At 39.3% G+C, this 17,855-nt stretch overlaps 1 protein-coding gene across 1 annotated transcript; it reads left to right on the top strand.

The window, feature by feature from the left end:
* OTOL1 (otolin 1) lies at positions 315-14,995 on the top strand. The gene is made up of 4 exons (XM_018053789.1): positions 315-677; positions 9,266-9,355; positions 12,654-12,725; positions 13,981-14,995. Exons 1-4 carry the CDS (start codon positions 317-319, stop codon positions 14,877-14,879), a joined length of 1,422 nt encoding a protein of 473 aa, XP_017909278.1. The 5' UTR covers positions 315-316; the 3' UTR covers positions 14,880-14,995.

Genomic DNA, 17,855 nt, shown 5'->3' with positions numbered 1-17,855 from the left:
CACATGTAACAGTAGGAAAACAACCAGAAAGGAGAATTGAAGCAAATGTTCCTTACAGTGAGTACTTTGGCTAGGGCTGTGAGCCAAAAGCACTCACTGTAGGAGAATTGTCAATAAAATATTCTGTTATGATTGAAGCATACATTCACATATAAAATAGATAAATCATTTAGTATTATGCATACTGTTCATTCTTGTGGTTTATTTATGTATATATATCCCTCTCATATAGTTATATATCTATATCATTCAGTCTTTTCATTTGGTTCTCACGTGATATGTGTATATATTCCCATTGTATTTTTCAGCTTCAAACATGTGGATGTTTTCTTGGTTTTGTGCCAGTTTTATTATTTTGGTTATTGCTAGTATGGACGCAGTAGCCAAGACCACACCATATACCAAATTCACGAAGAAATCTAAGGGACAAGAGATGCCAAAGGGCCCAAAGCCATCCAGTGGCCTACCTCCAGAAGAAGGAGCCCCCTTCAGAGAAGCGGCTGAAAGGGCAGAGCCAACCCCTGACCCCTTAGTCCTCGATTCTGCCTTTGATGCTGCCACTCTCTTCCCCTCCAAAAACCTCACTCTTGACACCGCTGATTTCTTCTTGAATTGCTGTGATTGTTGTTCATCTGGACCAGGGCAAAAGGGAGAACCAGGACAGACTGGAAAGCCAGGTATTTGAAAATACACGAAGCCGTATATTTCCCATTTGTACAAACTTAGCGTTGAGAGGTAGTGGATTGGTGGTGGAATTGCCCTAGGGTTTCTGCACCATCATGCCAGTGGGACAAGCCTAGGTGTAACATTGTGACAAATGCAGTGGGTTCTGCTGCCCAGTGTGATAAACAGAGTCACACGTGCAGCTATTAATATTAAAATGAAATTAGATTAAAATTTCAGTGGCCCCATTTCAAGAGCTCAGCAGCCACAAGTGGCCAAAGGGCAGCACAGATTCAGAGCATTTCCATCGTTGCAGAAGGTTCTATTGGATGGTGCTGGTCAGAGCAGAGACTGAGCCTCCCAACAGTAGATTGGTATGTAGTTCTTCCAATTATGCAATCATCTCATTAGTGGCTGATGTAAAAAGGTGAAGTGAAAGTTCTGTGGTCTAGTGAGGATGTGTACTGACTGAAGGATTTTTGGAGTGCGATTTGTAGTTAGGATTAGCAACGGAACACCTGTGAGGTGGAGAATAAAGGCAGGATTCAGTGCGCTTCTCATTGAAATTCTGAGGCAGCACTGTCTCCTTGCCCAATAGTCTTCATTGAACATCATGGTTAAATATTTCAATATTTCTAAATGTCTTTAATGCATACAGTACGAATATACTCTCACTTTTATGGTACTATGTTTCAGCTTTCCCATATCCTACAGCAATAAATTCAAGGTAAAAGTGAGACCAGAATGTCAGTTTCAAATCCACTATTCCCTGACAGAATTACATATAAATATTTGTTGTGTCTTGCCTGAAGGATTTAAAGTCATAAAATCAGAAATTCCGCATCCTCATTAAGCTTTTTGTTCATTTCATCCTATTGCAGGTACCTTTGGGGAAATGTGATCAGTGTTTATGCAGAGGTGAAATTGAAGGGGAAGGGAGCTGGGTAGGAGTCTGGGGTCCCAAGATTTCAGAGTTGCCACAACATTACTGGCGACCTAATGAGACTGAGGAAATTATATTATTTACCAGGGTTTCTGTCAGTATCAAGTCTGGCTGGAAAGCTGCTTGCGGGGAGTGGGAGGTCAAGTAAACACAGCTGGTTGCTAAACTGTTTTCTAAGTCTGTAACATCCAGGGTTTTTGTCTTACACTGATGGATTTAGCTAGGCTGTTCTCAGAGCTGAGACTCCAAATACCCAGGACATATATTCTAAAGGTGTGCCACATTATTGGACTGCCTGGGGCATGCATAGATCTTAGTCTGACTAGCTCTGCCATAGACAGACTGCTTGAGAGTTCAGAAGGTCAAGCTGTCATGGTCCTACCTCGGGGAAACTTCATTAGCAATCCAAGTGTCAGTTTCTAAAATAGTAAAATGGGGTAAGAATAATGGCAGCTTCATGGAGTCATCAAGAGAACTGAATGAGGTCATATACAAGGTCTCAGTGTGATGCCTAGAATAGAACACATGCTCAATAAACTGTGTTTATTTTTCTGGTTAGCTATAGTAGGAGTCTTTTCTTATCCTGTGCAATATTCTGAACCTGATAGGATCCTGTTTTTGAGATTCATAGATATTTGTTCTAACTTTACCAGTGTTTCAAAAACATTGTTTTCTTGTATTATTTATTTGTTTAATAAAAGCATAGATGATTTGCAGTGTTGTGTTAGATTCTGGTGTATAGCAAAGTGATTCAGTTTATATATATATATATATATATATATGAAAAGAAAAAGTGAAAGTGTTAGTCACTCAGTCGTATCCAACTCTTTGCAATCCTCTGGTCTGTAACCTACCAGGATACTCCATCCATGGAATTTTCCAGATAAGAATACTGGAGTGGGTTACCATTCCCTTCATCAGGGGATCTTCCCAACTCAGGGATTGAACCTGGGTCTCCTGCATTGCATGCAGATTCTTTACCATCCAAGTCACCAGAGAAGCCCATTTATGCATATTCTTTTTCATATTTTTCTATTATGGTTTATTACAGCATATTGAATATAGTTTCTATGCTATACAGTAGGACCTTGTTGTTTATTTATTTTATATATACTAGTTTGTACCTGCTAATCCCAAATTCTTAATTTATCCTTCCCTAATTCCCTTCCCTCTTTGGCAACCATGATTTTGTCAAAAGCATTGTAGTAATGCGCAATGTTTAATGTTGTATAAAAACAACATTAAACAAACTTGAAAATGAAAATAAACCTGCTCAAACCCAACTATTTATTTTTTTTGTTATCTGTTAGTTCTTGGTCACGTGAACATACATACATTACATATATTACATTTGTATCATCTACTGTGATATAAGTAATAACTGTAGAAAAGTAATAACTTTAAAAAGTCATGAGGAAGGTAAACTTCCAAACTCATTATATGAGGCCACCATCACCCTAATATCAAAACCTGACAAAGATGCTACAAAAAAAGAAAACTACAGGCCAATATCACTGATGAACATAGATGCAAAAATCCTCAACAAAATTCTAGCAATCAGAATCCAACAACACATTAAAAAGATCATACACCATGACCAAGTGGGCTTTATCCCAGGGATGCAAGGATTCTTCAATATTCACAAATCAATCAATATAATTCACCACATTAACAAATTGAAAAATAAAAGCCATATGATTATCTCAATAGATGCAGAGAAGGCCTTTGACAAAATTCAACATCCATTTATGATAAAAACTCTCCAGAAAGCAGGAATAGAAGGAACATACCTCAACATGATAAAAGCTATATATGACAAACCCACGGCAAACATTATCCTCAATGGTGAAAAATTGAAAGCATTTCCCCTGAAGTCAGGAACAAGACAAGGGTGCCCACTTTCACCACTACTATTCAACATAGTTCTGGAAGTTTTGGCCACAGCGATCAGAAGAAAAAGAAATAAAAGGAATCCAAATTGGAAAAGAAGAAGTAAAACTCTCATTGTTTGCAGATGACATGATCCTCTACATAGAAAACCCTAACGACTCCACCAGAAAATTACTAGAGCTAATCAATGAATATAGTAAAGTTGCAGGATATAAAATCGATACACAGAAATCCCTTGCATTCCTATACACTAATAATGAGAAAGCAGAAAAAGAAATTAAGGAAACAATTCCATTCGCCATTGCAACGAAAAGAATAAAATACTTAGGAACATATCTACCTAAAGAAACTAAAGACCTATATATAGAAAACTATAAAACACTGATGAAAGAAATCAAAGAGGACACTAATAGATGGAGAAATATACCATGTTCATGGATCAGAAGAATCAATATAGTGAAAATGAGTATACTACCCAAAGCAATTTACAAATTCAATGCAATCCCTATCAAGCTACCAGCAATATTTTTCACAGAACTAGAACAAATAATTTCAAGATTTGTATGGAAATACAAAAATCCTCAAATAGCCAAAGCAATCTCGAGAAAGAAGAATGAAACTGGAGGAATCAACTTGCCTGACTTCAGGCTCTACTACAAAGCCACAGTCATCAAGACAGCATGGTACTGGCACAAAGACAGAAATATAGATCAATGGAACAAAATAGAAAGCCCAGAGATAAATCCACACACATATGGACACCTTATCTTTGACAAAGGAGGCAAGAATATACAATGGAGTAAAGACAATCTCTTTAACAAGTGGTGCTGGGAAAACTGGTCAACCACTTGTAAAAGAATGAAACTAGATCACTTTCTAACACTGCACACTAAAATAAACTCAAAATGAATTAAAGATCTAAATGTAAGACCAGGAACTATAAAACTCCTAGAGGAGAACATAGGCAAAACACTCTCCGACATAAATCACAGCAGGATCCTCTATGATCCACCCCCAGAATTCTGGAAATAAAGGCAAAAATAAACAAATGGGATCTAGTTAAAATTATAAGCTTCTGCACAACAAAGGAAAATATAAGCAAGGTGAAAAGACAGCCTTCTGAATGGGAGAAAATAATAGCAAATGAAGCAACTGACAAATTAATCTCAAAAATATACAAGCAACTTATGCAGCTCAATTCCAGAAAAATAAATAACCCAATCAAAAAATGGGCCAAAGAACTAAATAGACATTTCTCCAAAGAAGACATACAGATGGCCAACAAACACATGAAAAGATGCTCAACATCATTCATTATTAGAGAAATGCAAATCAAGACCAAAATGAGGTACCACTTCACACCAGTCAGAATGTCTGTGATCCAAAAGTCTGCAAGCAATAAATGCTGGGTGTGGAGAAAAGGGAACCCTCCTACACTGTTGGTGGGAATGCAAATAGTACAGCCACTATGGAGAACAGTGTGGAGATTCCTTAAAAAATTGCAAATAGAACTGCCTTATGACCCAGCAATCCCACTGCTAGGCATACACACCGAGGAAACCAGAATTGAAAGAGACACATGTACCCCAATGTTCATCGCAGCACTGTTTGTAATAGCCAGGACATGGAAACAACCTAGATGTCCATCAGCAGATGAATGGATAAGAAAGCAGTGGTACATATACACAATGGAGTATTACTCAGCCATTAAAAAGAATACACTTGAATCAGTTCTAATGATGTGGATGAAACTGGAGCCGATTATTCAGAGTGAAGTAAGCCAGAAAGAAAAACACCAATACAGTATACTAACACATATATATGGAATTTAGAAAGATGGCAATGACGACCCTGTATGCAAGACAGCAAAAGAGACACAGATGTGTAGAGCGGACTTTTGGACTCAGAGGGAGAGGGAAAGGGAGAGGGAAAGGGAGAGGGTGGGATGATTTGGGAGAATGGCATTGAAACATGTATACTATCATGTAAGAAACGAATCACCAGTCTATGTCCCATGCAAGATACAGGATGCTTGGGGCTGGTGCACGGGGATGACCCAGAGAGATGTTATGGGGAGTGAGGTGGGAGGGGTGTTCATGTTTGGGAACGCATGTACACCCATGGTGGATTCATGTCAATGTATGGCAAAACCAATACAGTATTGTAAAGTAAAATAAAGTTAAAAAAAAAATCATGAACCTAATTTTACAGTTTCTGAATGAAAGTATTTTGAAGTATACAGCTGTATCTAATATCTTGCAAAGGTAAAATTCCATTTGAAACTTTTATCTCCAGCTTCTTTCATTAATTCAGTTATGATAATAGCTACCTATCACCGTTTCCATTCTTTCCCCATTTATTTGCCATGAAGTGACGGGATTGGATGCCATGATTTTAGTTTTTTGAATGTTAGTTTTAAGCCAGCTTCTTCACTCTCCTCTTTCACTTTCATCAAGAGCTCCTTTAGTTCCTCTTCACTTTCTGCCATAAAGGTGGTGTTATTTGCATATCTGAGATTATTGATACTTCTCCTGGGAAACTTGATTCCAGCTTGTGCTTCATCCACCTCTGCATTTAGTATGATGTACTCTGCATAGAAGTTAAACAAGCAGGCTGACAATATACACCTTAATGCACTTCTTTCCCAATTTGGAACTAGTCTCTTCCATGTCGGGTTCTAACTGTTGCTTCTTGACCTGAATACAGATTTCTCAGGAGGCAGGTTAGGTAGTCTGGTCTTCCCATCTCTTTAAGAATTTTCCGCAGTTTGTTGTGATCCACACAATGAAAGGCTTTAGCATAGTAAATGAAGCGGAAGTAGATATTCTTCTGGAATTCTCTTGCTTTTTTTCTGTGATCCAGTGGATGTTGACAATTTGGTCTCTGGTTCCTCAGGCTTTTCTAAATCCAGCTTGAACATCTGGGAGTTCTTGGTTCACATACTATTGAAGCCTAGTTCGGAAAATTTTCAGCATTACTTTACTAGCATGTGGGATGAGTGCAACTGTGTGGTAGTTTGAACAAGTCTTTGGCACTGCCCTTCTTGGGATTGGAATGAAAACTGAACCTTTTTCAGTCCTGTAGCCACTGCTGAGTTTTCCAAATTTGCTGGTATTCTGAGTGCAGCACTTTAACAGCAGCATCTTTTAGGACTTGGAATAGCTTAGCTGGAATTCTATCACCTTCAGTAGCTTTGTTCATAGTGGTGCTTCCTAACTCCCAATTGACTTTGCACTCCAAGATGTCTGGGCTCCAAAATCACTGCAAATGGTGACTGCAGCCATGAAATTAAAAGATGCTTGCTACTTGGAAGAAAAGCTATAACAAACCTAAACAGCATATTAAAAAGCAAAGACATTACTTTGTCAACAAAGTCCATATAGTCAAAATTCTGGTTTTCCAGTAGCTATGTATGGATGTGAGAGTTGGACCATAGAGAAGGTACAGCACTGAAGAATTGATGCTTTTGAAATGTGGTACTGGAGAAGACTCTTGAGAGTCCCTTGGACTGCAAGGAGATCAAACTAGTCAGTCTTAAAGGAAATCAATCCTGAATATTCATTGGAGGGACTGATGCTGAAGCTGAAACTCCAGTACTTTGGCCACCTGATGCAAAGGGCCAACTCATTGGAAAAGACCCTGATGCTTGGAAAGATTGAAGGCAGGAGGAGAAGGGGACAGCAAAGGATAAAATGGTTGGATGGCATCACTGATTCAATGGACATGAGTTTGAGTAAGCTCTGAGAGTTGGTGGACAGGGAAGTCTGGCATGCTGCAGTCCATGGGGTCATAAAGAGTCAGACACGACTGAGCTACCTACTGGGTGCCAAGAACTCTTAAGCACGTTATTGTTTCTCATCTTTGTAGAAAATGTTTAAAATATTATTACCTGTCAATGGATGATTTAATTGCATTTCATAGAGTTTTATGTAATTCTAGAGGTCATATAACCTGAGAGTGTTCAACTTGGAATCAAACTCAATTTTTGCAGCTTCCAGCCCCAGCTCTTCAATTAAGTCTAGCCTTCTGGTATTTACACTAAACTAACCATGATGTTGGAGAAGGCAATGGCACTCCACTCCAGTACTCTTGCCTGGAAAATCCCATGGATGGAGGAGCCTGGATAGCTACAGTCCATGGGGTTGCTAAGAGTCTGACACAACTGAGCGACTTCACTTTCACTTTTCCTTTTCATGCACTGGAGAAGGAAATGGCAACCCACTCCAGTGTTCTTGCCTTGAGAATCCCAGGGATGGGGATCTTGGTGGGCTGCTGTCTATGGGGTCGCACAGAGTTGGACACGACTGAAGTGACTTAGCAGCAGCAGCAGCAGCAGAAGCAGCAACCATGATGTAGATGGAAGAGTAGCCCCAGTACCCCTTGTACCCTTGCAGACAGTTGCTTTGTGCTCCCTGTGCCAACCTGGACACTGCCTTTATCATTTCCCTCATGACCACATTAGGCATTTGGGTGTCATGAAGAAGGGGGTTATTGCACAATGACTAACTGACCTTGTTTTCTTCTGTCCCACCACCCCCCCCACCCCATTTGTTCTCCATTACTTTCCTTTCTGTTCTTCCTGCTTTTCTAGACAGAGGAGCTTAACCACCATTTAAGTGTGCCTTCAGCCTTAATCTCTGTTGCAAGCAATTTATTAAAGTGCTTCATCCAAACAAATACAATGTTCTTTCAAAAAGGAAATTCAACAGATTGAATATAATTTTCTGTATTCTATCAGCATTATTATAATAATTAAGATGAAAGATTACAATTTAATTGAGTACACTTATCTATAGGGTTAACTTTCAAAGAAACTGGCCACAAATTATTCCAGTCAGGAGTTGCAAAACTGTTCCTATGCTTAAACAAGGCTAGGGGTGCAGGAAGGATAACTATCTTTGGCCTGGGTCTCTGTGTGGCCCAGGTAAGTGGAAGGGATCCAGACTACTGGGACAAGCAAGGAACTAGTGAATTTATGAACCCCGCACCATCTGCCCCTTGGCCTTCTTTACCCTGATTACTAGATCTGTTCATGGTCTTTTCCACTGCTGTTTTTCCTGAAATACTCTTTTTTTTTGTCTTGGAAAATTCTAATTTGTTCATTGGGTCTTAGCTTAATGCCCCCCTTTTTTCCCCAGGATGTCTACTCTGATCCCATAAGTTAATTTTTTTTTAACCACAGTCTACAATAGGAACTTCTTTTCTTCACATTGCTAACAGCAATGTAGCCATTTCTATTTATTTGTGTGGTTATTTGCTCATGTTTCTCTTTTATGGGCTCTCAGCTCCATGGGGGAAAAGGGGCTGCTGGAATGTTGATGGCTGATTCCTGACACCTAGCTAGATGCTTGGTGTGTAGGACTCTGTAGTGGTTCCTGAGTCAGTGCATAAGAGAAGGAATGGGAAAACCTACATTGTTAGGTATTCTGGTTTTACTTCTTATTTGAAAGTGCAGTCCACATGAGCTTAAGAGTCAGATAATATTTTGTTCATATTGTTTGATATAGTACTGCTTCTCCGAATCATTTGATCACTGCCATGAATTCAGTGACAAGTACTAATGGGCTCAATTTATCTATTCAGGTAGTGCAAAATTGCAAATCAGACAAAAATATTGTCCTTAGAACTCTGTATTAGTTTATTCTCACCCAGATCTTATCATTAGGACACTGACAGTCATTGGCCTCAATAAAGTGACTGCTTTCTTTGAACTAGTGAATTTCAAAAGAGAATTTTCCTGCCCTGATGGTTTTTAAATCTCATTTCCAGGTTTTAAGGGAGAGACTGGTGACATAGGGATCCCAGGGTCACCAGGAATTGTTGGACCCCAAGGTCCAAAAGGCCAGAAAGGAGAGAAAGGTAGGTGATTATATTCATTTCATGTCAAAACTCAATAGATGTTCTGCATCATTGTTAAGAAGAGCAGCTTGCTATGTAAATACCAGCTTCTTGCAGGTGGATCAAGTTGTTAAAATGTAAAAACTTGGTAAGACATAGTGTGAGTTACATTTGATATTAAAATATTAACTTTATAGCCAATTGAGAATTTTAAACTTGCCTGGTAATCTCTCTTTCACAACACACACACACACACACACACACACACACACACACACATCTTTTCTATTTCTCATAGTCCACCTGGCTGACCCAGTGACGGGGAGCCACAGGGCATACACATTCTGGGGAAGTGTACTTTTCTTTTTTTAATTTGCCAGCACCTTGCAGTTTGCAGGATCTTAATTCCCTGACCAGGGGTCAAACCCATGCCATCTGTAGTAGAACACAGATCCCTAACCACTGGACTGTCAGAGAATTCCAGGGGATCTTTTCCTATATATTCCCATTTGAGTTCTTCTTTATGATGCAAATTAACTTCCTACTAGATAAAATTAATCACAGCAGGCAATCCTCTAGAATATTCCATTTAGACAAATGGCCTACCTGCTAAGAAAAATATAACATATCCTTTAGCTCACTCTCAAATCAGGGGTGGTGTCAACGGTGGGAAGAAAACTGAATTGAAGTAGAAGACATCAGGCTAATTGCAGTGACCTTGGACCCATCACTTTACCTCGTCTGGATACTGAGGGGACTAGAGCAGATATTACTTCATACTCTGTTTAAAGAAGATTTGTCGTTTTGTGTGCTTTACTAGATCCTTTCCAGCTCAAAAATTCTATAATTCCACAGATTTATCGGCAAAGAGGGTGTCCTGCCCTGGGAAATCCCTGGCTCTGTAAGTGCTTTGAGGTATTGAAGGAAGGTTACAGATTCATTGGGACATTTAGAAATTCCTCAGGGAATACCACCAGCCTGTAGAAATACCATCATCTATCCATCAAGGTAAATGTCTTAGCCTCAGTGTCACATGTCAAAAAATCTAATATCATCTATACATCACCCTCTGCATGGCTCAGGAACTGCCTAACTCATTTCTGGTAGAACATTCAGTGAAGTAATTACTCAAAAAAGATGCTAAGGTAAGAGAGAGCCACTTCACACTTGTCAGTTAGGCGATTTTCATTCTCGGAAACATTTAATCCTTCCGTGGCTGAATTATGTTAGCAGAAAGCTCTATGAAATAAAGATGAGTGATGAACTTCCCCAGTGATTCATACATTTTGGAAGTTAGACTTCTGCAAGTAGAAGAAAAAAAAACAGAGAAGTATTGTAAAATAAAGTTCTTAAGAATATGCTTTGATGAAGGATCAAAAGTAGAAATTCATTTAGCCAGTCTATAAAGTGACAACTGTACTTTCCTTTTACTTCCACTTGGACTCTTGCTTAAGACTTACAGTGAAAAAAATAAATGACTAGAATGACTGCATTTTGGATAATCATTATCTGATTGAGTAAGTTCATTGTGAGTCGTTAAACTCTTTAAATGAACTCGAGGATCAGAATAACTGTGCAGTGAAGGTCAGGCTATGAATATGACAAGGACTGGGAATAGAATTATTCCTTCACTTCCATTCATAGTTACATTCCCTTGAAAGGTATATAGAATTTTCCTGATGGCCTATGGGTTAATTTCCAAAATTTAAATTTCATGTGGAATGATAATGGAGGAGCCAACTACTTAGAAAACTCTGCTGACTGGCTTATGGTGGGGTGGGGGGTGGAGTGGAGGGTGGATTTTTTGTTATATTAGAGACTGTTTTATTATCAAATAAATGTTAATATTATATTTAAAAAGGTTGAATGTAAAAATTCATGGTAAGAGTTTGGAAGATTATGTGCTGCTGCTGCTAAGTCGCTTCAGTCGTGTCCGATTCTGTGCGACCCCAGAGATGGCAGCCCACTAGGCTCACCCGTCCCTGGGATTCTCCAGGCAAGAACACTGGAGTGGGTTGCCATTTCCTTCTCCAGGGAAAATTTCTTGTGGAGTGATAATGGAGGAGCCAGCTACTTAGAAAACTCTGCTTACGGGCTTATGGCGGGGGGTGGGGGGGGTGGATTTCTCTAGTGAGTCTTATTAAATTTGGCTGAGTCTCTTCTTATGACTTTCAATTTGGTTTAGGGTTTCTTTTTCCCTGGAAAAAATGGAACAAAATATGTTGGTTATATCATAAATAATATGGCCGGCAAATTGATGCCAACCAATATTATATACAATCATGTTTGACTCTACAGATTTCTAAACTTTTTCATGCCTAAGTTTCTTCTGTGATAAAAGTGTTGACAAAAATATCTGCTCTATCTTTCTTGATGGGAATTGCTACAGACTTTTGGAAATGAAAAAATCCTAGGTGATGAAATGTGCTTTGTTATGTGAGTTTCCTTGTTATATTAGAGACTATTTTATTATCAAATAAATGTTAATATTATATTTAAAAAGGTTGAAATGTAAAAATTCATGGTAAGAGTTTGGAAGATTACATGGTGCAAAGTAAATGCTCAATGAGAGTTAGTTATTGTTATTACTATTTTTTTTGCTATTATTATTTACAATTAAAATAAATCTAGAGTGGCTGTACTGTAATATCATTGGCCTTTGGCCAGGCCCAGTATAAAAGTTCATTTTGTGGTAATACAGCAAATATGTAAACCCCTGGATATTTTAATTTTTTTCTAACATGAATTTTCAGTTTTATAATTTGCCCAAAGAGCATATGCAAAACATCCAAACAAAAAGAAAATCAGCTCTATGTATGTCAAGGACAATATTTTTTTCCTAAGTGGGTTTTTACCATGAATAGTTTTAGCTGATTGCAAAATGTTGTACTCTGTGTCAGCTTATATAGTACATGGCACTATTTCTTAGGCATTGTGATGAATATAAAAAAGAAAACTTAAACTGTCATTCAAAATTCATAATAGGAAGCACACAAACACAGATTTATATAATGTAAAGCAGAATATCATGAGTTTTGTATGAGATCTGAAAAGCTTAAAGATTGCTGAGGGAAACGCTCAACTCTGTCTGAAGAGATTTGGCACTACCTCCAAATCCTTTAAATGGTTCCTTTAAATGGCTTACCATCAATTGGAATAAAATGTTCCTAATGATGCTCAATGAATTTTTTCCCATATTGTCTTTACCTTTACACATTTTGATAAAGGAAACAATGGAATGTGACACAGGTGTGAAATGGATGTTAGTTATATCATGGTTAATATAGCTGGAAAAAAGCTAATCTTGGTATCATTTTAGGACTCAAGGGAGAACGTGGAGACCAAGGAGCAAGTGGAGTTCCAGGATACCCAGGAAAGCCTGGAGAACCAGGTATATTATCAGTTCAGTTCAGTTCAGTTCAATTCAGTTGCTCAGTCGTGTCCGACCTTTGCGACCCCACGAACCGCAGCTTGCCAGGCCTTCCTGTCCATCACCAACTCCCAGAGTCTACCCAAACCCATGTCCATTGAGTCAATGATGTCATCCAACCATTTCATCCTCTGTTGTCCCCTTCTCCTCCTGCCCTCAATCCTTCCCAGCATCAGGCAGGGTCTTTTCAAATGAGGCAGCTCTTCACATCAGGTGGCCAAAATATTGGGAGTTTCAGCTTCACTATCAGTCCTTTCAATGAACACCCAGGACTGATCTCCTTTAGGATAGACTGGTTGGATCTCCTTGCAGTCCAAGGGACTCTCAAGAGCTTATCAGTATATCTATTGTGTGCAGTCACATGTGCGGTATAGACTTTAATTTTCTTCCTGTTTGTATTTAAAGTTATCAAGGAGGTCAAAGGGGAATATAAATTGTTAATAACTCCTAATAATTCAGTGTACTGATTGGTGGAATGTCACCAGCACTAGTTTAGGAGTCTGGAAATGATAGAAGTATCTGAGCTCTGCTCCTCTCTCTAGCTGTCCTTGGGGAAAACATTCCTCAGTTTTTCCGGGTTGAGGTTCTTTCCCTGGAAGATTCTGGATTTTGATGGGCAATGTGGAGATGTATGAGAATAGCTTGATTGGGCCAAAATGCAAAGTGTAATAGAACACAATGGGCAACTATAGTTCTAATACTTCCTCATCTTAACAGTCAATACACAATATCTAAGTATAAGCTATTGCTTTTCAGTAGCGTTATAGCTCTTCTGCTTATGATGCTGCTGCTGCTGCCAAGTCGCTTCAGTTGAGAGAGTAGCTTTATTTGAATGGCTCAGTGTAAGAGTCTCCTCTGCGCCGCTGTTGCTCAGGGGAGAACCAGATGTCCAGTTCCAGTTAGGAGGTTCTACTTCCTTTTGTGAGCTCTCTGATAATAGCCTCAGGTGGTAAAGAACCTGCCTGCTAATGTAGGAGATGCAAGATGCAAGAGATGCAGGTTTGATCTCTGGGTCAGGAAGATCCCCTGGAGAAGGAAATGGCATCCCAGTCCAGTATTCTTGCCTGGGAAATCCCATGGACAGAAGAGCCTGGAGGGTTACAGTCCATGGGGCAGCAAAAAGTCGGACACAGACTGAGCACATACATACACTGATAATAGCATCTTGGTCATACCCTATGTGAGCCTTAACCATGATTTTAATTTTCCATTTCAGGTGGAATTGGTCCTAAGGGGGACACAGGAAACATTGGCCCAACGGGAGTGAAAGGACAAAAAGGCTTGAAGGGGGACACGAGTGCCAATGGTACCAAAGGAGATAAAGGAGACAGAGGGTCTATAGGAGCACCCGGCTTGAATGGAGAGCCTGGCGCCAAGGGAGAGAAGGGCGAAGTGGGGGACAAAGGCTACTGTGGAGATTCTGGGGAGAGGGGAGGAAAGGGAGAAAAAGGCGAGGAGGGCATGAAAGGAGAGAAAGGCAGCAAAGGAGATAATGGAATGGAAGGGAAAAGTGGCTCAGATGGCCTGCCTGGGGTGCCAGGTGACCCAGGAGTCAAAGGAGAAAAGGGAGAGTTGGGTCCTCCTGGTCCCGTGGGACCTGTGGGACCCAAGGGCGAGCTGGGGAGCAAAGGGGTCAGGGGGTCGATCGGGAAGAAGGGTTCTCGGGGCCTCAAGGGCTCCAAGGGGGAGGGGGCCAGAGCCCCACGGTCGGCTTTCAGTGCTGCTTTATCCAAGCCCTTCCCTCCTCCCAATGCCCCTATCAAGTTTGACAAGGTTCTCTATAATGACCAAGGGAATTATAGCCCTGTCACTGGGAAATTTAACTGTAGCATTCCTGGGGCCTATGTTTTCTCCTACCACATCACCGTGAGGGGCCGACCTGCTCGGATCAGCCTGGTGGCCTGGAACAGGAAGCAGTTCAAGTCCAGAGAGACGCTCTCTGGCCATGAAATAGACCAGACCTCTCTCTTCATTATCCTGAAATTAAGAGCAGGGGACCAAGTCTGGCTGGAAGTTTCAAAGGATTGGAATGGGGTATATGTCAGCGCTGAGGATGACAGCATTTTTACTGGGTTCCTTTTGTACCCAGATGAAAACCCTGGCATTTCACCATGATCTTATGTCTTCAACAGTGTAGTTTGGGTTTAGTAGAAGTCAAGTAACATTGGGTAGTGCTGTTGGAAAAAATAACCTTCATTATTTTCATGATTATAAAAATAATACAGAAAAATTAAGAAAAAATGATATCACTTAGGCTGAATAATTCCTATTTCAAGACATCGCCTTTAACACTACTTACACATATTTGAGAGCATGTATCTATTAGTTTTGTAGCTAGGTTTTTTCATTTTAGCATTATAATGGCATTTCTTATATCCTTTAAATAATAATATCTGTATATAAAATATGAAGATTTATAATAAATATATTCTTACTAAATATCTTCTATATTTCATAAAAATGTATATAACTCTTTTCTGTATGAACATGAGGCTAAGAGTTGACATACAGTGGACAGATATTTCTCAAAAATTTCTAATTCTGTTGGGAGGATTGCCTGCCAATGATATGGAACTAGTCCCATGTTAGCTTAATTCAGGGTGAAAACACAGAAAGAATAATAAAGACTAGCTAAAGTATCTTTAAAATTAATCACTGTGTAAGTGTTTGTTCATAAAAAACCTGTATTATATGGACTTGTGTGTTGGGTAAAAGGTAAAAAGAGTGTTGATGAAGATATTGCTTCATTATAGCAAAGATCCAACCATTTATCTAATTATTGTGCTTAGAAGAATTGAATGCCCACCCCCCCCCTGCAAAAGATTCCAGAGGAAAATTAAATCATTATTGATCTAAAATTTCAGTCCTTTCTTTATGGGAGAACATTTAATTTGGATAAATTCTTTAGCTTCATTATCATCTCTAAAATAATTAATTCTGGTTATTCAGTAATAACACTGCTGGAACAGGTGAGTATTGGGAATTCATTTGCAATGTGACTATTTAATACTGTGAATATATAATAACTTAGCAGCCTCATTTTTTTAAAGAAATGAATTTATTGACTCTAAATTGAATTTGGTTTAATGAAGGCATACAGTTATACAGACTTGCAAATCTTGGTGGTCAGATCAGGGACTGGGTGATGGTGGATTTTCTGGCCTTGCCTTGCCAGATAAACTCTGAAAAACATAATTCATTTTTGATAAGTATTTCCCAAACTATGTTCAGAGGAAAACCATTACTGGAAGTTATTATTATGAGCTACTGCAAAGAATGGATTCTGTGTCAAACAAATGTTGAAAATGTTATATTCTGTCTCCCTCTTAAAGGTTCATAAAGCATGTGAGTGTAGTCCCTGACATTCCCAGAGAAAAGAAATTTGTTTAACTTTGCTTTATCCAATGATCCTATACTTATTTTGAATACAGAATTCATCAAGCAACATCCCGTGGAATAACATTCTGTAAGATGCTAGTTTTGGAAATACTGCATTAGTTTCTCATCCAAAGATTACCCAGCAGGCTGGGGTAAAGTTTACTCTCAAGAGTTTGCCCTTCCTTCAGCAAATTCTTCTCTATTTAGATTGTAATATTGCTTTAATTGTGGCTTTGCTTGTCTTTGTAAGAGAGGGGGCAAGAATTTTCAAGTGGTTAAAATAGTGATACTTAGAATTTTCTTTTCCAATTTGAGGATGGGATAGTGAGAGATTCCAGGAACTTACAGTTTTGTCTCTCTATATGCTCTTATAATAAAGCTAGTGGATGTGATTGAATTCCAGTAGAATGATTCAAAACCTTCAAGGATGATGGCATCAAGGTGTTGCTTTCAATATGTCAGCAAATCTGGAAGACCCAGCAGTGGCCACAGGACTGGAAAAGGTCAGTCCTCATCCCAATTCCCAAGAAGGATAGTACTAAAGAATGTGCTAACCATTGGACAGTTGCACTCATTTCCTATGCTAGTAAGGTTCATGCTTAAAATCTTGCATGCCAAGATTCAGCATTAGGTGAACCAAGAACTTCTAGATGTCCAAGCTGGATTTAGAAAAGGAAGAGGAACCAGAGATCAAATTGCCAACATTCACTGGATCTTATAGAAAGCTAGGGAATTCCAGAAAAAACATCTACCTCTGTTTCATCAGCTATGCCAAAGCCTTTGACTGTGTGGATCATAATAAACCATGGAAAGCTTTTAAAGAGATGGGAATACCAGACCATCTTACCTGTTTCCTGAGAAACCTGTATGCATGTCAAGAAGCAACAGTTAGTACACTGTATGGAACAACTGATTGGTTCAAGATTGAGAAAGTATGACAGGGCTGTCATCCTGTTTATTTAATCTATACACTGATCACATCATGAGAAATGCCAGGCTGGATGAGTTATAAGCTGGAATCAAGATAGATGGGAGAAACATCAATAATCTCAGATATGCAGATGATACCACTCTAATGGCAGAAAGTGAAGAGGAACTAAACAGCCTCTTGATGAGTGCAAAGGAGGAGAGTGAAAGAGCCAGCTTAAAACTAAATATTAAAAACCTAAGATTGTGGCATCCAGCCCCATTACTCCATGGCAAATAGAGGGGGAAAAGATGGAAGTAGTGACAAATTTCCTCCTCTTGGGCTCTAAAATCACTACAGATGGTGACTGCAGCCATGAAACCAGAAAACATTTGCTTCTTGGCAGGAAAGCTAGACAGTGTGCTGAAAAACAGAGATATTACTCTGCCGACAAAGGTCTATATAGTCAAGGCCATGGTCTTCCCAGTGCCATGTACAGTTGTGAGAGCTGGACTGTAAAGAAGATGGAGCACTGAAGAACTGATGCCTTCAAACTGTGGTGCTGGAGAAGACTCCTGAGAGTCCCTTGGACTGCAAGATCAAACTAGTCCATCTTAAGGGAAATCAACCCTGAGTACTCGGAAGGACTGATGGTGAAGTTGAAACTCCAGTATTTCGATCATTTGATGTGAACAGCTGACTCATTGGAAAAGTCCCTGATGTTGGAAAAGATCGAGGGCTGAAGGAGAAGAGGGCTTCAGAGGATGAGATGGCTGGAATGCATCACCAATGCAATGGACATGAAC

Source organism: Capra hircus, chromosome 1 (genome assembly GCF_001704415.2).
Source record: "Capra hircus breed San Clemente chromosome 1, ASM170441v1, whole genome shotgun sequence".
In the NCBI taxonomy this organism is placed as follows: domain Eukaryota; kingdom Metazoa; phylum Chordata; class Mammalia; order Artiodactyla; family Bovidae; genus Capra; species Capra hircus.
The sequence above is the reverse complement of the archived record's forward strand: the minus strand, read 5'-3'. Positions and strand labels throughout refer to the sequence as shown.